At 32.9% G+C, this 20,684-nt stretch overlaps 1 protein-coding gene and 1 pseudogene across 1 annotated transcript; both read right to left on the bottom strand.

Moving 5' to 3' along the window:
• Positions 1–696: 696 nt before the first annotated feature.
• On the bottom strand, positions 697–6,796 carry LOC115980023 (GABA transporter 1-like). The gene is made up of 7 exons (XM_031102213.1): positions 6,473–6,796; positions 5,288–5,518; positions 2,563–2,660; positions 2,247–2,433; positions 1,833–1,963; positions 1,428–1,661; positions 697–1,165 (listed from the first exon to the last, which is right to left on the bottom strand). Exons 1-7 carry the CDS (start codon positions 6,585–6,587, stop codon positions 785–787), a joined length of 1,377 nt encoding a protein of 458 aa, XP_030958073.1. The 5' UTR covers positions 6,588–6,796; the 3' UTR covers positions 697–784.
• Positions 6,797–7,598: 802 nt separating this feature from the next.
• Positions 7,599–19,318, bottom strand: LOC115995428 (annotated as a pseudogene).
• Positions 19,319–20,684: the final 1,366 nt, after the last annotated feature.

Raw genomic sequence — 20,684 nt, 5'->3', positions numbered from 1 at the left:
AAAAAGAAAAAAAAAAAGATAAATGTTATGTCCACAACATTTGCACAAGTCAAATTGTTTCTGGTTATTATTGATGAGTAAAAAAATAATTTCAGTGTTAGGTTCAAATTAAAATGAGTAACAATTTACCACTTATGATTTGTTATGAAAATGTTATGAATGTAACATTTTTATAAACTGGCAAAATTTGCCAAATAGTATGTTTTTAAAAAAAAAAAATTAGGAAAGCAACACACAAAAAAAGTTATTTAGTTAGTTAAACTGTTTTTGGAAGTCGAGTTTGGCAAACTCGACTTTGGGCTGGAAGTCGAGTTTGACAAACACGGCTTCGAGCTGGAAGTCGAGTTTGACAAACTCGACTTCCAAGCAAGACCAAGCAGGATGCATCAATATTGCTTCGAAGTCGACTTTGTCAAACTCAACTTCCAGCCTAAGGTCGAGTTTGCCAAACTCAACTTTCAAAAACAGTCTAATTAACTAAAAAACTTCAAACATATGCTATTCACACAATTTTTTTCTAAAAAAGTACTATTAAGAAAATTTTGCCCTCTACACTCAATACTCGAATTCAAGAATTATAAGGCTGTAGAACTGTATGAGTTATGGGGAAAATTCTCTTACAAATTGCTCTCTAAAAGATCTCTCACTCACAATATGTGTGAGTCCCACATAGGCACTGGTTCACAATTAAGGAAGAAGCATAAAATAATAGAATACCTTTACTGATTATTGAGAATCATAGAATAATAGAATACGTATCTTAAGAATGGCTGATTAGTGATGATCATACATCAGCAAATAACCGATAGTTTTTGGCGTCAAGGCTTATTTGCCTAACGGCTGCAATCGCAGCAATAACACCCAATATGGAGAAAACAACTGCAATAATGATGTTCAACCAGAAAATGGCGCTTTTCTTTGATGGTTTAAATGTCAAGTTGAAGAAAATCACAGGCAATATGAAGTCGAGTGGCATGAAACCAAAAGCTCCTATAACTGCATTGATGTCCCCAAAAAATGGAAGCATTGCTGCTATTGTTGTTGATATCAAAACCGATAGTGACCGAGAGATTAACCTTGGGACAGCATTGCGGCCTGAGAACTCCGCGCTTCTTGCGTCACCAAATGTACGCTCAAGCACTTCATTTGTGGGCTGCAAGTAAACCTGTACCAAACCAGTTCAGGTTAGCTTTTTGTGAGCTACAATGATATGTTATGATTGGAGTAACATCACTTTTATCAGGTTTCATTACTGTACTAGAACTTTTATTATGAACCAATTATAACGCGTCACTACAACGGGTTAAAATATAGTGATACTTTGAAAAAACTGTACATAAACAAATATGGTAACAGAAAAAAGGTTAATCCAAACATGAGCGGATATTTGAACAATAGTGAGAAATTTATGAGAGAGATGTGCTTACCACGCCAACAGCGGATAGCTGGAGAATGGTGAAGACATTGGTCATCAAAATGAACCATTTTGGCACCAATGGATTGCCATTGTCCAAGAAGTTGGTGAGGATTAGGCCTTCAGCTTTGTTACCAAATGCCCAATAGCCAGAGATGGCTACACTGAAGAAAGTCACCGTGACTACTGTATAACAAACACATAGTGCCTTGAACATCTTCCCCTTCACTGGTGGTGCAACCGTTGCCTATAACCAAAAAAAAAGTTGTATTGTAATTTAGCTACAACACCTTAAATACTAATTGGCAATAGTTTAGTGCATGAGGGCATTCATAATGTTGTACCATATCTTCGTCTAAGCCACTGAATTGCACTTCAATATGAAGAATGTGAAAAGCAAAATTGAACTATTTCAAACCTGAATTTCTGGAATTATTCCATTGCCATATGTTGTGGCAATAATGGCGATGGCATTAAACATCCCAAAAATGCGATCTTCAGAATTTCCCGTCAGGGAATAGTCCTTCTCTGGAGCCTTTGATGAAGATCCTGGTAAAATTAGTCAATGCTTAGTAAACTGAATTAAACTGCAAAAACTAGTACTTAAAAATCTTGGAAAAGTTATATTTGAAACCTTGTAATTTAAGGGTATAACAAATTAAAATATACAATTTCAAAAGTAATAAATTAGACCATATAATTTGTTACTTTTGAAACCATGTGGTTTAATTTGTTACTGAGATTAAAATGCAATTTTTCCAAAAAAAAATTTCAAACTTGTTTTTCTGTGTGTTTCTTATTTTTAAGCAACCAATACAATAGTCCTACTTACCAATATGAACGCAAGCAGCAGTTGCACAGGCACTATAGGCAATACACAGAACCAATGAAATCAAGTTGATGTACCTCAATGAGTGAAAAGATGGGATTTGAGCTAAAATCAACATAAAGCACCCAAATATGATCACAAATTCATAGAGCTTCATTGTTCCATTTGGGTTCGATAGCAAGTAAATTGCCTGTATAAGAAAAAAGAGAACCAATGAAAATCCACAATTATTAGAATTAGGATGTTTTGGGCTAGGCCTTAGGTACACCTTGGCCCATAATGTATGAGAGAAGCTGAAAGCCTTAGAGTAGGAAGTGACCTTCATGCATTGTCCTCCGAGAAGAGTACAAGCAACAACAGCACCATAGCAGACCATGAACTGAATTGGGCCTACAAAATACCGGCCCCATTTTGGTCCTGCCAAATTCAATGGGTTAGTTCCTGCAATCCTTAATTTGGAACTTCAACAAAACTTGGGATTGTGAACCAAGTATGAAATAGGAATCCATTAAGAGTTTCACACTGGATCTAATTTGCCCATTGGTACAAGATTCTTGGGCCAGAGGAAATTAAAATGATGTTATGTGCTAATATTCAGGCCCATTTAAATTTGTGATGTCTTCTATTTCTTGTTATCCGATTGCATAAGTCTCAGATCATTCACATCAGGCAATTTAAGAGAGGCTTAAAAATAAAAAAATAAAAATTCTATGTTTCCACTCTTATATACGGAGTAGTATTATATAAATTTACATGGTAAACACACAAAAATGGTAAATAATAAATATTGTACACTTTTTGCAAAAATTTATAATATTTGTCACTTTTGGTATGTCTATAATGTAAATTAATATAAATATTGTACGATGTATACATAGAAAGGTCAAAAACAAAAACAACTAGGCCTATGCATGGATGGCACGCCAAAGTTGATTTTCGTTCTTTAAAATGGAAGAGTCAAAGAAAAAATCTGAACAAAATCAGAATTTTTTTAATTTTGACGATCAGAGATAATTGGACTCTTGTGTTAATTAAAGTAATTAAAAAGCAAAATCAGATGGCCCAATTGACTTTTCAACAACAAAAAAATAAAATAAAAGGTGGCCCAATTGACAATTCAATTTAGGCTGTAATGTCGTAGTCTAATGCATCAGTCTTTTGAAAAGTTTATAAATAATCACTCAAAGATTCTTAAGAACCTTTTTACCTATTAAAAATAGATTCTTAACGTATGAGCCCAAAATATCTTCGTGACATATCCCTATAAGGACTATAATTCTCTTTCGCCAATGTCATTTTCAGAGGCACCAATTGAACCTGCCAACCTAATAAGTATCCAAATTCCAAACAAATTATTAAGGTGATTTATTATCTTTTCTTTGAATGCAAATACGAATTCTATTTCAACTTTTATACATTTTTCTTAACTTTCTAAGACAGAAAATTCGAAATTTGGAATTTATGTTATTGTGTGGTTAAAAAGATTTTGGAGTTTAGCAACACAATTAAGAGAGCTTCACAAAAACGAGTTAAGTGATTTAAATATTACCTCGTCTTCCTATTAAGGCCAAAACCAACACCTGAATTTTTGAACAACAAGGGCTATCACCTCCAAAGCCAAAGAGGATAAACATTTCTACCCTAAAACTAAAAGTCACCAACCCTTTAAACAGGCTTTTTTAACTCGTAAAACCAAAAACAGGAGCTGGTGGCTGGTGGATCCACTCAATATTTCTGCCTTAAAACGTGCCCAACATATTAAACAAGGCTTCTACTAGTGGGGTGTGGGTACCATCTTATAATGCCATTAATAGTAGTATTGTCTAATGCATTTTATGCACGCGAGAGGGATGTTTGAAACTTTGATTTTTTTTTTTTTTTGAGAGATTTTCAATCTATGATGTCTGCTCATAATAATAATTTTTTTATTATTAAACTAAACTACTAATCAATTTTTGGTGTAAGCGAGGATTGAATCTCAAATCTCTTATTCAATAATTTGAGACTTTTACAATTGAGCTAATTGGAATCCATGACTTTGAATTGATTGAGAGTTAGAGACTATTTGGGCATTTAGTGAAGGAGAGCAAATCTGGCCTTGCCTTAAGTATTGCATAGGTGTAATGAGTTTTGTAGCTTATTGATTATAGTTCAAGTTTTTTTTTTTTTTTTTTTTTTTCATTATTGTATTATCAAATTATTAAAAATAGATTGTACATGTAAAGCAAGATACGACATTTGCACACAATTCCCCCCCCCCCCTCCCAAAGGAGCCTAGGATTAGTAATATTCTCAGTGTTCTTAGCCCATGCTTAATACTAGTTATCGTCCCACCCACCCAACTCCTACTTGTACATAAGAGCCTAAGATTAGTAATGTCATCGTTGTTCACTATTCTATCAACGAATGTAAGACCACTGTTAACATAACTTTTGTCTGACGAATATATTCCCCATATATAAGAGCCAAGGATAGTAATATTGTTGTTGTTCACTAACCCATCAAGTTAATACTAATTATTTTTTTGTGATAAGTGCAATATCACTTTCTCATAAAATCATATTTATTACTTTTATCATACACATATTACAATTTGTTACCTCAATAATTATGAAATTTCTAGACATACTATAAAGCATCACTATAGCATTTGGTACAAAGCATCAGTGGCTTACACACGAGTTGCACACATTGGTTTATTTTATTTATATATTTAGTTAGTTAATTACTACTACTTTACAAATATTGCATACTTTTAGTGTATGTTTGGAACATTATTATTTTATTTATATAAAAAAAAAAAAAAAAAAAAAAAAAAAAAAAAAAACCCTCAATTATTTACTTGCTGATTGAAAGCTGACAAACTCACAAAAGTACCTAAAGAAAACTAAATATTTTTTGAAAAGTAAATACACTAAAATATTAGGAGAAGAAAGCTACCCAATCCAAACTCACAATTATTGGATATGCATGATGATGATTGTGGACTCTAATAACAGCATGATTAAAGTAGGACATTCAAATTCAAGTGGAGAAAAGCTTACCCAAGATATCATGAGCCATGTCTCTGAATCGGAGATGGCGATGACCCAGTTGAGCATGGTGTTCAAGAACCAGAGATATTAAATTGTACGAATAGAATGTCACTAGAGCTCCAATGACCAAGCATAAAATTCCAGCAGTCCATCCAAGGAAGGTAAAAGCATATGGAAGACTTAATAGAGGTGGAGCAACAATTGAGGTTGTCAAGTGGTAACCACAGTGCACCCATGATCCTACATTTAATGCCCACCAATCATTTAAATTAAATATATCTAAATCTGATGAATTAAATCATTTGATAAAGATTTTCTCAAAAAAAAAAAATAATAAATCATTTGATAAAGATATATAGCTCATAATTTTGACCAGAAAAAGTACAGATAATTCAATGGCATTAAAATTAGATCATTAATTATAGATGTGTATTCAGCATGTCTGCCATAGCTAGAAATTAAGATCATCAACCACTCTTGAATGGTGTAGGACTATAAGATAAGTACTAATAGCTAGTTTGAACAAGGAATGAATGTGGGCACTTATTGAACAATGAATTGGATTTCTTCAGCAGTAGGAGGACATTCTCTCATAGCAACATAATTCAATTTATTAAGACATCTTTAAATGTACAAAATATATATATATATATATATTTTTTTTTGCTGAAAATGTACAGAATAATTTGTTTGTTGACTTTACCGTACTAGCTATTACCAAACTTATAGGGATGAGGAGGCATTGAGCCAATTCGGTGAAACAAAATTTTGGGAAGAGGCCATTCTGTTTTCACAAAATAATTTTTAAAAACTTACAAAGAAGATATTTTCAATAATTTTTATAATTAAAAACAAAAATAAACAAAAAATCTGGAAGAAGAAAAAAGAAGGAAGTCATCTTAATACCATTAAGAAAACAATAATTTCAAGTCACAGTTAAAAAAAAAAATGAAAAACAAAAAAATATGATCCAAAGAGAATCCTAACAAAGAACTAGAGGTGGTGGTTTGTGACTTTGTGCAAGCAATTATTTTTTCCTTTCTTCTTTCTTGTCCTTTGTGGAGTAGAGAGCTAGAAATGACATTTCACACATATTTACAGAGAAAATAATGAAATGATGAAAGACAATAAAGGAAGAAACAGTTTCCATATATAGAAATTAAAATGATTACAGATAATGAAAGTAATCATCACCTTTGGATTTAAGAACAAAGAGGGCACCAGCATCAAGGTCCTGATGATTTAAAGCTGCAACCTTTGCATCTTCTTCTTCATGCACCGCTACTGAGCTTGGTCGCTGTTTACTCATCTCTCTGTCTTTCTCACACACACACAAACACAGAGAGAGAGAGAGAGAGAGAGAGAGAAGCAAATCAAACTAGAACAAACAACAAAGAGTGCATAAGATGGATCGGAAGCAAAGACTAATAGGTAATAAGGTAATATAAATATATAGTCAAACAGTTGATGGACACAATTCTTTTTCTATTGTGTACAGACAAGAGAAGCCACTTAATTAAAGGTCAAGCCACTATTTTAGAGCCATATCTTAAAATGTATAAGGAGGGATTGGCCCACTTATTTATTTACTTTGGTAAACAGTTTCGTGCTCACGTTAGGCCATCGTAAGATTTGGACTCCAGCAGTGAACGTAAATTGCTTCGTGTCAGAATTAGCAGGCTTAGTTGACATTTGACCATGTTTTTCATTGTCGGTCGATACATCAGGAAATGGAAGTTAAAAGTGATAGAACATTGTTTTAGGACTGTTGGTTATGATCAATCGTTTGATTACGCTTACTGCCGACTTGAAGATGATGAGATTAGAAGAAAATCTTTGTGCACCAGTTAAAGAAAAAATGGCTAAGACCATTCTCATATTGGCTTGTGCATAAAAAAAAGTTTTTTGTATCATAAAATGTAAGTGTACCACTAGTTATCTTATAATGTCTGAAGCGAAGGAGTAGTGTACCACTAGTTATACACTTATAACTAGTGGTACACTACTTCTTCGCTTCAGAGCTTATAAGGCAGAAAGTGGAGGAAGATTCTTTCGATGTGGGACTCCAAAAAATCCACCCTGACTTTTCCATCCGAAACAAGTTGTTAGAGAGGTTGATTTTTACATAATAACCCAATATTTGCTTTGAAAGAGTTGTTGCTTCTATTATTGTTCATTTGTTTTTATGCTTCCAAAATGCAAAGTAAATACAAAACAAGGTTTACAAAGTGGACATCTAAAAGGCCCTTCCTTCATCATCAAGGAAGATGTATAATATGTAGATTCATATAAAAAATAATGATTGTCTAGCAAGCTCAGCCTATGTTTTACTTTAATGTTTGGAACGGATCTATCCAAACATAGGGCTAGTCTGATCAAAGATTAGCAAATAACCGATAGGTTTTAGCATCGAGGCTTATTTGTCTAACTACTGCAACTGCCGATATAACACCCACAATTGAGAAAACCACGGCAATAGTTGTATTCAACCAGAAAATGGGGCTTCGCTTAGATGGCCTAAAGGTGAATTTGTAGAAAAGCATTGGCAGTATGAAGTCTAGAGGTAAGAATCCAAAAGCTCCAATAACTGCATTAATGTCTCCAAAGAATGGAAGCATTGCTGCTATGGTTGTTGCTGCAATGACAGACAGTGACCGAGATATCACCCTTGGGATTACATTGATTGTGGGCAGAAAACTGTGGGGCCTTTGGATCACCAAATGTACGCTCAAGCACCTCGTTTGTAGGCTGCAAATACACCTGTAGCAAACAATGATGTGTTAATTTAAACGAGTAAACTCATTATTTTCTAACTATTCAAGTATTTGGCACTCATAGTATCAGAGCAGACCATCATGAGTTTGAATCATGTACCTCTACTTATCTTCCATATAAAAAATAAAAAAATTTTAGCGTCAATTCTGTTTATTGACAGCTTAAACTTTTGGAATTATAGAGAATTTATTTGTATTTCAGAGAGAGAGAGAGATTCTTAAATCTTACCACTGCCACGGCTGATAGTTGGAGATTCGGAGAATAGCGAACATGTTAGTGATCAAAACCAACCATTTTGGTACCAAAGGCTGCTTGTCATTGTCTAAGAAATTACTGAGGATGAGGCCACCAGCTTGGTTTGCCAAATGCCCAATAACCTGAGATGGCTACACTGAAGAAAATCATTGCAACTATTGCATAACAACTACATAGTCCCTTAAACATCTTTTCCTTTACTGGAGGTGCTATTGTTGCCTGCAAATTAATTAACAAAATTTGTTCGACAGTTGCATACCAAGCGACATGATCACTACTATAAATATTTGAAGGGGAAAACTTATTACACACTTGGGTGACATTTAGAGTAACGATTTCAGCATTATTTTACTCTTGTGTGTATCCACACAAGTGTGTAATAAGCACGCACTGCCTATATTTAAATACTCTTTCCCACTATGAATTAATATTGTAGAAACCTGAATTTCTGGAATAATCCCATTTCCATATGTTGTGGCAATGATGGCAATGGCATTGAAGATCCCAAAAATGCGACTTTGAGTATCACTAGGTAGTGAATAATCCTTCTGCGGCCCCTTGGATGAATTTCCTAATAAAATAAATTGGGATTCTTCAAACGATTTCCTCAGAAAATAAATTTAGAACCTGTGTGTTTAATTAGTCTAGTTACCGATGTAAATTGAAGCGGCCACTGTACAGGCACTGTAGGAGAGGCATAGAACCAAGGATATCAAGTTGATGTGTCTCAGTGAATGAAAGGATGGCATTGGAGCTAAAATCAACATTAAGCATCCAAATATTATCATAAATTCATAGAGCATCATGGTTCCATTTGGACTTGATAGCAAGTAGATTGTCTGCAAGACTAAAATAAATTAAAAATTTATTCATTTGTCAACAGCACTAAAAAAAAGACTGACAATTCAAGAGTGGGAGATAACGCAAGAGATAGCACACTCTATTGGGATCATACATTATGAAATTATCTATACTATATATAAGAAGATTCTCCTCTTTCAACTAGACTTTTATGTAGTTTAAAAATACCCTCATTACTAATGGGTAATTTCATTTAGAAATAGGGTTATAAATGTCAGATAACAAATTTCATTTTGAATTCAAAAAGAAAATTCATAAAATTTAGGATTTTTTTTTTCCTTCATGTTCAAAAAAGAAATTACCTTATCTCTAAAGTTATATCATTTTTTATGATATATAGAAAATCAGTAGGCTGAATGCTTTGGGTTTCAATGAGCTAGTGATTACTTGGAAGGCCTGAAAAGAAAAAAACACAAGATCAAAGGTGATTGGAGTAAACCAACCAAGAACCCTTCGATGCTTAAGTTACTTTTTCTCTCTAGAACTCAAGAATTCCAACTTTAGGAGTGGTGGAAACTTACCTTCATTTGATGTGGATAAGTCCTTATATAGTGAGCTTTGAAGTGCTTACTTGTTTGGTAACTTCCTCAATGTGTATGGAAGTTAGAAGCTTCAAATTTAACTTTTGCAACTGCTATAGAAGTTAGAAGATTTAATCTTATCTTCTACAACTGTCATTAGAAATTAAGAGCTTAGAGGGAAGTTAAAACGATGAACAAGGATTTTGCTTATACTTCAAAATAGTAGAACGTGGTTCGAATTATAAGCTTTTGTGCATAAATTCATTTTGAAGATTTTCTAAGTACTGAGGGGTCGTCTAGGTGTTTCCATGCTAGATGACCTTCTTTAGTTTGGACAACCTCCTCATGCTGGATGACCCTTTTATATTAGGACAACCTTTCTAGACTTGGCTGACACTATAGACGAACTGGAGATGACCCAATTTTTGTAGTTTCACATATGATCTAGACGACAACTCAAGGACGAACAATACTTATTTCTCATCCCATCAATTTTTATTTTTTTGAAAAAAAATATATATATTTCTAAATTATAATAGATGCAAATTATTAACTTTTATCCAGAAAAATAGAAGAGCTTCTAAGCACGCGTGTGTGCGCGTGCTCAGAGGCTAGTATATATATAAGTCATTAGTTTTTATATTTTCTTCATTCTCTTGTCTCTTTGAAATTTAAGATTACTAACTCATTTTAAACATTAAGAAAAAATAACAAAAGATAAACAATAACCAGTACAAAAAATTTTAATTTAATTTAATTTATTAAAAAAATTAGAAAAAAAAAAAGGAGGAACTTAGCGTCGATTTAAAAATAGCTTATTTAGCTTTTTACTGAAAACTTTTTTAAAGTGTGCTAAAATATATTTATACCTTGAAAAATTTTTAAAAAGTAAGAAAAAAAGGAAAAAAATTAGGTTTTAAAAAGTTATACATAAAAGTTAAAAAACTAAAAGCTAAAAGCTAAGCTTATAAACTGATGCCAAACACACTCTTAACTCTTAAGTTCCTACATGCACTGTCCTGCGAGGACGACACTTCCAATGACAGCGCCATAGCATACTACCAATTGAATTGGACCCACAAAGTAAAGACCCCATCCTGGCCCTGCAGGTAAACCATATGTGTTAGTAATTAGTAAAGACCTAATTCTTGAGCATTGCCATTAGCAAAATTAATTGAAAATAATTTATAAATAATACTAGCATATATATATATATATATATATATATATATTACTAGCAATGTGGGAAAATGTAAGTTATAAAGAATAGTAATCCAACAATCCTCTCAAAAAACATGAGATATCATAATTAATCAAATATATTTATAAGAAAGAATCGATTTTAATAACATCGATAATTTCTGCAAAGCACAAGGTTTAATAAAATATATTTATACATATTATGATACATGTTAATGTTAATTAACAAATAAAAAGTTTAATTATCTAGGAAAGATAAAACATAACTAATCAAAATTTATTTAAGGGGATCATGTTAACGAATGCTCTTAGGGCAATTGTTAATAAATTATTTTATGAAAATTTTTACATTATTTTTATAGAAAATGTAATAAAAAATAAAAAATAAAAAGCAATAAAAAATAATTAATTATTTTTATCTTTTCTCATAATAATTTCTAAAAATATATCTTAAACTAATACCCTTAAGATATCTATTAACTTTTCTCTTTATTTAATGTCGAGTTACTCTATCCAAAAATACGTTGTGAAAAAAAAAATGTGAGTTATCCAAAATTTATGTGACAACATTAGGCTGAATCAACACGAAATCAAAATTAAACTTATAACTCTAAATTAAAACCAACTATAATACATATATATTATAATGATGACGGAAAAAAGGATAAACGTTCAAAACCTTGTGTGACAATATTAAAATTAATCAATGAAATGTTTCTATTTTTTTTTTTCTCTTTTTTTTTTTAGAATCAAGTAAATGAAAAGTTAAAAGCTTTTATTTGACATAATATTATAGATATTATATGTTGGCCAATATGATTTCTCTACTTCCTAAGTATCGGATCCGGCCTAAGAAGTAATAGGAAGGTCACTAGGAAATTTTGTAATTGGCACATGGGAAAATTTAAAACTATTTTTTTGGTGGTTTTTCTGTTTGACATTTCCACTTTATGACTTATGAGAGCAGTACTAGTTTTAATTAGCTACGTAAACTTTTTATTTTTATTTTTTGAAACTATTAGGTACGTAAACTTGATTCATTAAAATATAATGCATTTATAGTCAAACATCATCATAGAATAAATTATTATAAAGTCCACTGGGAGGATTGCAGATGTGATCTTTTTGGTCCTTCTAACTAATAAAACATTGTTATTTATGCAAATATAATATAATCTAGTGGTTTTTAATTTTTAATTCTTATGCTAATTAGGAACATGTCTTACGTATTTGCATAAATAACATTATTTAATTGGTTAGGAGAATCACGTTAACAATCCTCCAAGTGAACCTAATAATTTCTCTATGATCAGGGTCGTTAAAATCTTTTTTTCACTCCTTTATTTATTTATTTTTATTAGCTTCATTTTTTATGGCTTTCAGGGAAACGTGCTTTGACATGACCTAGGTTGCCAAAACTTGACGTATCATGCTCATGTCTCCAACATTTTCTAACCAATGTGTAATGGTGTGATTCGTGTGAAACATGCTTTGAAGGACAAATAGTGTGCCACTTTGATTCCCTTTTTTTTTTGGTAATAACTTTGATTATGTTGTGTTTACATGTAATGATTGAATTTTTAGTCTTTTACTTAAAATCATGCTTAGGTAAACAATTTCAAGTGGAATTGAACCCATATACTCAGTACTCAATAATGTTTTCTAATCCCAGCCATCTTGATTGATTACGCAAGGTCAACAATCAAAAGGTCTCCCACTGGATTCATTTTCGTGTTACTTACTAATTCCCCTCCAAAAAAAAAGATTCAAAATCTTCTTTTCAAATATTAATACATTGACATCAAAGCCATATCCCGAAAATTCCGAATGAAGATTGACTTTTTTTTATTGAAGAAGCTATAGAAAATTGATTTTGGAGTTAGGGAACTTGGTTTCATATAGCAACTATGTATTCTATTTGCATATTTTGATAATCATATTCTATTTGTGTATATATATATATATATATATATATTTTTTTTTTTTTTTCTAGGTAAATATGCGGGAGCTCAAACCCCCGAGCTCAAGGGACACCGGGTGCCACTGGGCTATAAGGCCCAGTGGCTATTCTATTTGTATATTATGGGTATGGAAATTTGACCATTTATATAATCATATAATGGGCCGAAAAATAGGGTAGGAAAAGGAGTGTTCATACCTAAAATATCTTTAGCCATGTCTCTGAACCTGAGGTAGCGACAACCCAATTGAGCATGGTGTTCAAGCACCAGAGAGATTAAATTGTATGAATAGAATGTCACCAGAGCTGCAATTACCAAACATAAAATATTCCGGGTACCCATCCGAGAGATGCGAGGGCATATGGAAGGCTTAGAAGAGCTGGAGCAACTATTGAAGCTGTCAAATGGTAACCACAGTGTACCCATGATCCTGTTCAATTTGTACACTTCAAAACATTAGACAATTTAATTTCTTTATAAAAAAAAAAAAAAAAAATGAAACGCTATAATTAAAAGCAAAGTAACACAAGGAGAGAAACTTTGTGCACATGAGGGAACCTTTTAGAGGTAACAAGGAACAACTGCAAACCAAAGGATTTTATTATTGATTCCTAATACCTCATGAAATCCATGAGATCTTGAGTTTAAAACTCATAGTCAATATTTTGGGTCAACCTCAGGGTTAGCTAGTTCTATACAATTTGAGGTTTAAGATAATAATTTTAAATAAAAATACTCTTATATCAAATAATTAAACATATATTTGAATTCTTATATTATAATTTTTTATTTGAAATTTATTTTTCTACGAATCAAATTAACTTAAAATCAAACTTGTAAGGCACAATTTGGGTCCTAAGCCCAAAGGTTAAAACTTAAAAGGATTTAGGCCCAAATAGTTCAATACAATGAATTTGTAGAGAGTGAATTAGAAAACTAGGTTCTAATGAGTTAGGTGGCAATTATGGTGAATCCAAAAGGTAGACTAGTTTTATCTAAAGAAAATCGTCCTCGGCACAATCCGAGAAAATCAGTTCTTGTATATATCACTTGAAGTTGATTATAAGTACAGCTCTTATTGCTACAGTATCTCTCTCAATTCTTTGAACCCCTCTTCATGGAGGGTCTCTTACATTATATAGCTCCCTTTAGATGATCTTGACCCTCCATTTGTTGTTCGTTCAGGCCACTACTTGAGTGCTTGTCCTATCGAACACCCTTTCAGACCCTCTATGAGTTGGGGCAACCAATGCAGCACTATTCAGGGGTCTTCTCCACATAAATGCAGCCAGAGAGTTAGCTGCAAAGCATTTAATGCGGTGATAGCAACTTTTTCTTAAATATTTCACAGCCTCCCTCTGTCATGTTCCTTCCTGATACTGAATTGTCTAAAACGTTTCTCTTGATGGCAAATCGCACCTTCTGACCTCGGCTTTGCTTAGCCGAGAAAGCATTCTTCCTCGGACCGCCTTCTTGGACCATCATGATCAAACCTCATCTCCTCACTCACTAACACGGATTCTTATGACAATGTTTATCCATCCTCGGACTACTTAATGTCCTCAAATTGAACCTTCGGCTCAATATATACATAGATATATACCACTGGGCTTATCACCCCTACAAAACTAATATTACAATTTTTCACAATAATTGTATATAAAGCAAAAGATATTTAAAAAAACTTATTTACTTTAAATATGACTTTTGCTATTAAGTTAGGCTTACAATGGAAAAGAGTTGTTTTTAAACTTTTTATGGTGGTGAGTCTGGTGACCGGTTATCAAAAGATACTTTTAGAGTGAAAGCACAAAAAACAGAATATATGGGTTTATTTCATTTTATTTAGTTAGGCATTGACCACATTTCCAAGAAAAAAAAAAAGATAGGAAATGCAGCAGGGGTTAAATAGTTTTAACGTTATAAATTTAACAGTTTCTGAAAAGCAAGAGTGGATGGTGTATGTATTGGTGTTCATATCTTTTTTCTTTTTCTTTTTCTTTTTGAGAAATTTGTTTGGTTGGTCCAAATCACCACACCATTTGATAATAAGGATCTATTTTTAGAAGGTGAAGAGGAGGATAAGAAGAAAAGGAGAAAAAAAAATTCAAAGGAGACGATAAAAACATTCAATGACAATATATTGAGGATTGAGGAATGAAAAAAAAAATAAAGAGCAGACCACAGAAAACCATTATAAGTTTATAACAACAACATCATGGGAAACTGGAAGTGGTGGTCACCTTTTGATTTAAGGACAAAGAGAGCACCAGCATCAAGATCCAGGGCCGGCCCTTCCACTAGGCTAGTTAGTCCATTGTCTAAGGCCCCCAAGTGGAAGGGGACCCCAAAATTTTGAAAAAGAAAGGGTAGTAGAAAAAAAAAATTTAGTTTCAAAAGAAATTTCAAAAAATCTTATATATCCTTGTGATCAAAAAACAAAAAATCTAGAACATCTTTGTAAACATTGGTAACCCAACAAATTATTTAGTCTAAAAAAATCAATTATCCCAAAAACATCATCCTTAACCTCTAGACAAAACTATCTCAAATCCAAACAAATTAAAAATCTCAAATACCTAAAATTTACTCATACCTTTTCTCTTTCTCACTTTTGCTCTCTGGCTCTCTCAATTTTTCTCTCCAATAGTTCTACTCTTAAATACTTTTGTTGGTGGCTCATGCTTCCGTCGATCTAAGGAGTGATCCGTCTGAACTTTGTGCTCATGATAGTTTGCAAAAATACTGTTTTAAACTTGAATCTTTTCTCAAACTTGATGTTTATTATTGTATTGATGGTTTAGATTTATTTTCAGATTTAAAAGTTTTAAAAGAAATTTTACAAAAAAAAAAAAAGAATATACTCCAATTGACATACTAAATTATATAAAAAGGTTAGATTTATTTCCAAATATATGCATTGCTTATAGAATTTTATTAACAATACCTGATACAATTACTTTTGCAGAAAGAAGTTTTTCAAAATTAAAATTAATTAAACCATATCTAAGATTGACAATGTCCAAGAAAGATTAAGTGGATTAACTATATTATTGATTGAAAATGAGAAGTTAGAAGAACTTGAATACACAAATTTAATATTCATTTTGCATCTCAAAGGGCAAGAAAATAAGATTTAAAATGAAATATATTATAATATAAAAATATTAAATAAAATTAATATATAAATATAAAAAAATGTCTCATTTTAGTTCTTACCTAAGGCCTCAAAATGTCTAGGGCCATCTGTATCAAGATCCTTAGGATGTGTTTGGATACCATTAATTTTGATGAAACTGAAAACTTATTGCTGAAAGTATTATAGATAAAGGTAAAAGTAAGTTGAAATAGTACAGTAAAACCTATGAATAGTATCAAAAAGTGCAATAAGGTTCATAAATACTAGTAAAAATAAACTAAATAATAAAATAATTTTAATTTCCCATCTCAATTCATGCACACAGTTATTATGATATGATGGTAAGCTTCTTCAGTGGCGTCTTTTACATCCTCTCCTTCATGCCTTGCTATTGACTTGGGTGGCAGTACCGAACCCATCTCTCTCACTATTGCAGATACAAAAAGCGTAGGCTGTATATATAGGCTTTTGGAAATTGAGTCAATGGCTTATTTTTTGAAGATCGATTATGCTTATTTCTCTAACAAACCATAAGTATTGAATCCTTGTGTAATTCATTCTACAGAAAATATGAGAATTATTATATTATTTATATGGTTGTGTGTAGTTCCTAAATTTTATTTAAAAAAATCAGTTCATCCAAAAAAAAAAAAAAATTTAAAAATCTAATGGATTTCAAAAAAAAATAATTGATTAATTGATTAATGACATATTGAATTTTACAATATTACTTAAACTAGTGTGTAGACCCATGCATGTGCATGAGTACAATTAAAAACAATCATAATTATACGATTCAAATTATATATATATATATATATATAGGTTTTTGCACCCAATAATTCAAATGCCACAAAAATTAAAAATTTAGATGAACATGTAGCGAAAAATTAGACTCAAATTGAAATCTAACTTAGGATCTAATTGGATTTGGACTCTTCGATGTTGACTATCAATAATTCACTTGATATAAAATTAAAAATTAAATGGGATATGTGGCGCAAAATTGAGAATCCAATTAAAATCTAATTGGATTTTATCTGAGTTTTGACTATTAATGTATACTAATGGTGCTATTAATGTTAGTTTGGGTTATTAAACATATACTAGCATGTAGTCCGTGCTTACGCACGGAAATATTAACAATTGTGATGATAAGATGTTTATCTTAGTAGATTCAATTTCCACATTGAGCATTATGAATGGAAGTAACTTAACACCAACATTTAAAAATCAAATTGGACACATAGCACAAAATTAAACTACAATTAGAAATCAATTTGATTCAATTTGAATTCTAAAATTGAACTTCAACTTAATATAATATATATGATTATATTTTTGTCACTTTTAACAAATTAACAAAATCTTAATCCAGACACACTAAAAACTATTAAAAAATAAGAACTAATCATTGAGCTTGGAATCTTCTTGGAGGCGCCAATGAAGCGCTAATGTATGAGAGTGTGAAGCAAGGAAGAGTGGGATTGAACATTGTGTTTGAACCCGGCCTTGCTCTAAAAAATCCGTAAGGAGGAGGAGAGGGCAGTGTGTGGATCTAGTTGGTAGAGGTTGAGAGAGGAGGAGACATGGGATGAAGATATGGAATTAGGAGGAGATGATGTTTTACTTTTATAGTCTTTCTCGTTGGACTCCTTGGTTCTGGTTGTGGGATTAGAAGAGCTCCAGACTCTATTGAGATCACCCATAAAAGTGTGCAGATGAGATGTTCTTGCTTAGGCCAATGAGTATTATTATTGTGGTTTTCTTGGCTTCCGTGTTAAATGTTAATGCATCATTTATTTGGGCACAAAAATTAGAAAATTTAGATAAGATACATGACACAAAATTGGAGTCCAATTTATAATCTCCATGAAAGTGTGCAGGTAAGATGTTTTTGCTTAGGCCAATGAGCATTATTATTGTGGTTTTATTGGCTTCTGTGTTAAATGTTAATGCATCATTTATTTGGGCACAACAATTAGAAAATTTAGATAAGATACATGACACAAAATTGAAGTCAAATTTATAATCTAATTAAATTTTTTTTTGAGTTTTGGTTAGGACAAGTGGAGCAAAATTGAGAATCCAATTGAAATCTAATTGGATTTTCTCTCTGCTTCACCTATTATTATATATATAGATGATATAGTTTGATCAAGACATTTAGAAGTACTAAAATAGCTTTTCTTTGCCATTTATATAATATTGGTTATGCCAAGTTTCTCATTACATTACTATTACGTATATAATTTTGAAAATCACTATTGGATACTACATATATAATATCAATTCACAATTATTGTCTGTGAAATTCTATTAAATACAACAAAATAATAATAATAAATTGGTCAAATAGTATCTCCTAAATTGAATGGGGATAGATGCATGGGATCGTTTAGTTCAATTACAGTTTGTACATTCAATATTTTTGCATACTGTGGTGGGCCTTTTTATGATTTTGGGCTGGGCTACCTCCTGCTGTACTGGGTCCAAGTGTTCTGGATAAGAGAGTTGGGACCGATCCAACTATAACTCACTTTGGTCCGGCTTGTGCACAAACTATATCCCGTTTGCCAAAGCTTTGGTCACATGCTCATGACAAGCGGAGCTGCTATGGAGGAGTCATGACAAGAAAATGTAATAATAATAATAAAAGAAAGTACTTTTGCCATTAGACAGCATAAACAAAGGATCCCCAATTAAAATGAGGACCACAACGATAAGAAACACCTTGTAAAGAAAATGGCAGAAGTAAATAGGAAAGAAATGAGTTATCAAAGAAAGAAAAGATCAATCCGTCATGCCAAGTTATGTTGTAGGACCAAGACCAAGGAGGGAACAATTTTTCTCAATGTGAATAATCTCTCAAGAAGATCTTGCCGTAGAAATTAATCAATTTGAGGGAAATGGGCTTGAATGGCTTGTGCCTAAAAGAATCCTTTGCCTCTAGCAAAGAGTATGCCTTTAGAGGGAGAGAATGGATTAACCTATTGGTGCATGTCTGTCATTCTACACAATCCGTTTCTTCTTACTGATTCTCTCTTTTCTCACTGTTTTTGTTATTTCTAATTCTTTTCTTTTCTTCTTTAAGCGCTTACCCATCTAGCAGGTTGTGATTCTCTCTTTTTAGTTCCTATTCCCCTTCTGATGACCCCCCTCTCCCATGCATGGCAAGGGTCCTTTTTATACTACTTATCGTGACTGGCTTTTTACCATTTTAGCCTTTAACTACCTTTGTCTAGTCTAGGTGTCTTTGCCGACCATTGCTGGTTTGTCAACTATCCAGCCACCACCACTTACCTGTGCTGGCTACGCCATTCTCCATTACCATACAAAGAAAATTATTTTGTTTGCTTGCTTATTATGGCATTCTTACCTGCCATGGTGTGGGTGATCTCTCTTGCTATCCCTCATGGCATGTACCTAGTGGTTCCAACTCATTCTTACTTCTTTTGAGCTGTCTGTCATCCCAGCAGGACATTTCCCCCAAAAGAGCCTGAGCAGGAACCCCAGAATAGGTTTTTCCCTCTCCCCACTGCTAGACCATACCCTCTCTTACCTTTGACCCATGACCCACCACTGCCTGTATTGGTTGGGTACAGGCTGGTGATGTCTAGGTCTTGTGGATGCTCCACTTTTGTGTATGTCCAAAACTTGTCCGCTGCTCATGCGTTTGCCGTGGTCTGGAGGCTCGTCTGCACATTCTACCGCCCATCCTTGACTTCTTATGGCATGAGCTATTTTCTGATTTTCCATTCTTTATGGCCTGCTCCCTTTAGGGACTGGACTTTGCTTGGTTTGTGGGTCTTTCTTCCTTCAGCCTACTCTTTTACTCCTTCCATGGTCTTGCTACCATTTCTTGCCATATCACTCTATCATTCCTGCTGTGATGTTATTTGATTTAAGCCTGTCGAGCCTCTTTGGGCCTCCTGCTTATCTTCTCTCAATGACTCAATATGGTCATTAGATTCATACTCATGCTATTTTGGGTTTCTTTATTACATTGCTTGTGGGCTCTTTCATCCCATTTATTTCTTCTTAGGCATCCTTGGCCCATTCGCTTTCTTTGGGAATCCTTGACCCTTTTTCTAATTCTGCTTTCCTATAGGTTTTTACCAACTCTTTTGGGCTTCCCTAACCTAATCACCTTATCCTTAGGAATGGCAATGGGTCGGGTTCGGGCCTGGTTTTTTCATACCTGGACTCGACCCACGGGCCAAGACCCGCGACCTAGACCCAGCTCGTTTATTAAACAGATTTTTTTCCTAGGGCCCTGGCCCAAAATCACAAACCCAAAAATCTGTACAAACATAGAATCACAAATCGCAGAATATAATGTAATTTTCTTGCTATCCAAACGGATGCCAAGATCTAACAAACCAATCTGTACAAAAAATCCAACAAATCCTAGAAACAAAATTAGGAAATCTAAAAATCCTAGCAACAAAACACCAAGAAAACCCAACAAATTTGGCTCACAAAACAAAAACAAAAAAACCCCAAACCCAAATTTTGCTCACAAAAATACGAAAAGAAAAAATCCCAAACCACATCGATTGTGGATCTGTAACAGGTGAGTGGTGGTTCACGGTGGATCTGTAACGGGCGAGGTGCTTGATCATTTGATTGTGGCTGGTGACAGACCTTAGACTGGCTGACGGAGAATGATTAAGAGTTAATGAAAGCTTGGA

This window comes from Quercus lobata, chromosome 1 (assembly GCF_001633185.2).
Source record: "Quercus lobata isolate SW786 chromosome 1, ValleyOak3.0 Primary Assembly, whole genome shotgun sequence".
NCBI classification, from domain to species: Eukaryota; Viridiplantae; Streptophyta; class Magnoliopsida; order Fagales; family Fagaceae; genus Quercus; species Quercus lobata.
This window is presented reverse-complemented; position numbering and strand designations above follow the sequence as displayed.

Excerpts from the sequence above, each read along its gene's own strand:
- LOC115980023 (XM_031102213.1), bottom strand. The coding sequence starts at position 6,587 with ATGAGTAAACAGCGACCAAGCTCAGTAGCGGTGCATGAAGAAGAAGAT. Across the intron at positions 5,519-6,472 it reads CTTTGTTCTTAAATCCAAAG|GATCATGGGTGCACTGTGGT; the intron begins GTGATGATTACT and ends CATTAAATGTAG. Across the intron at positions 1,964-2,246 it reads TGCTGCTTGCGTTCATATTG|GATCTTCATCAAAGGCTCCA; the intron begins GTAAGTAGGACT and ends TAATTTTACCAG.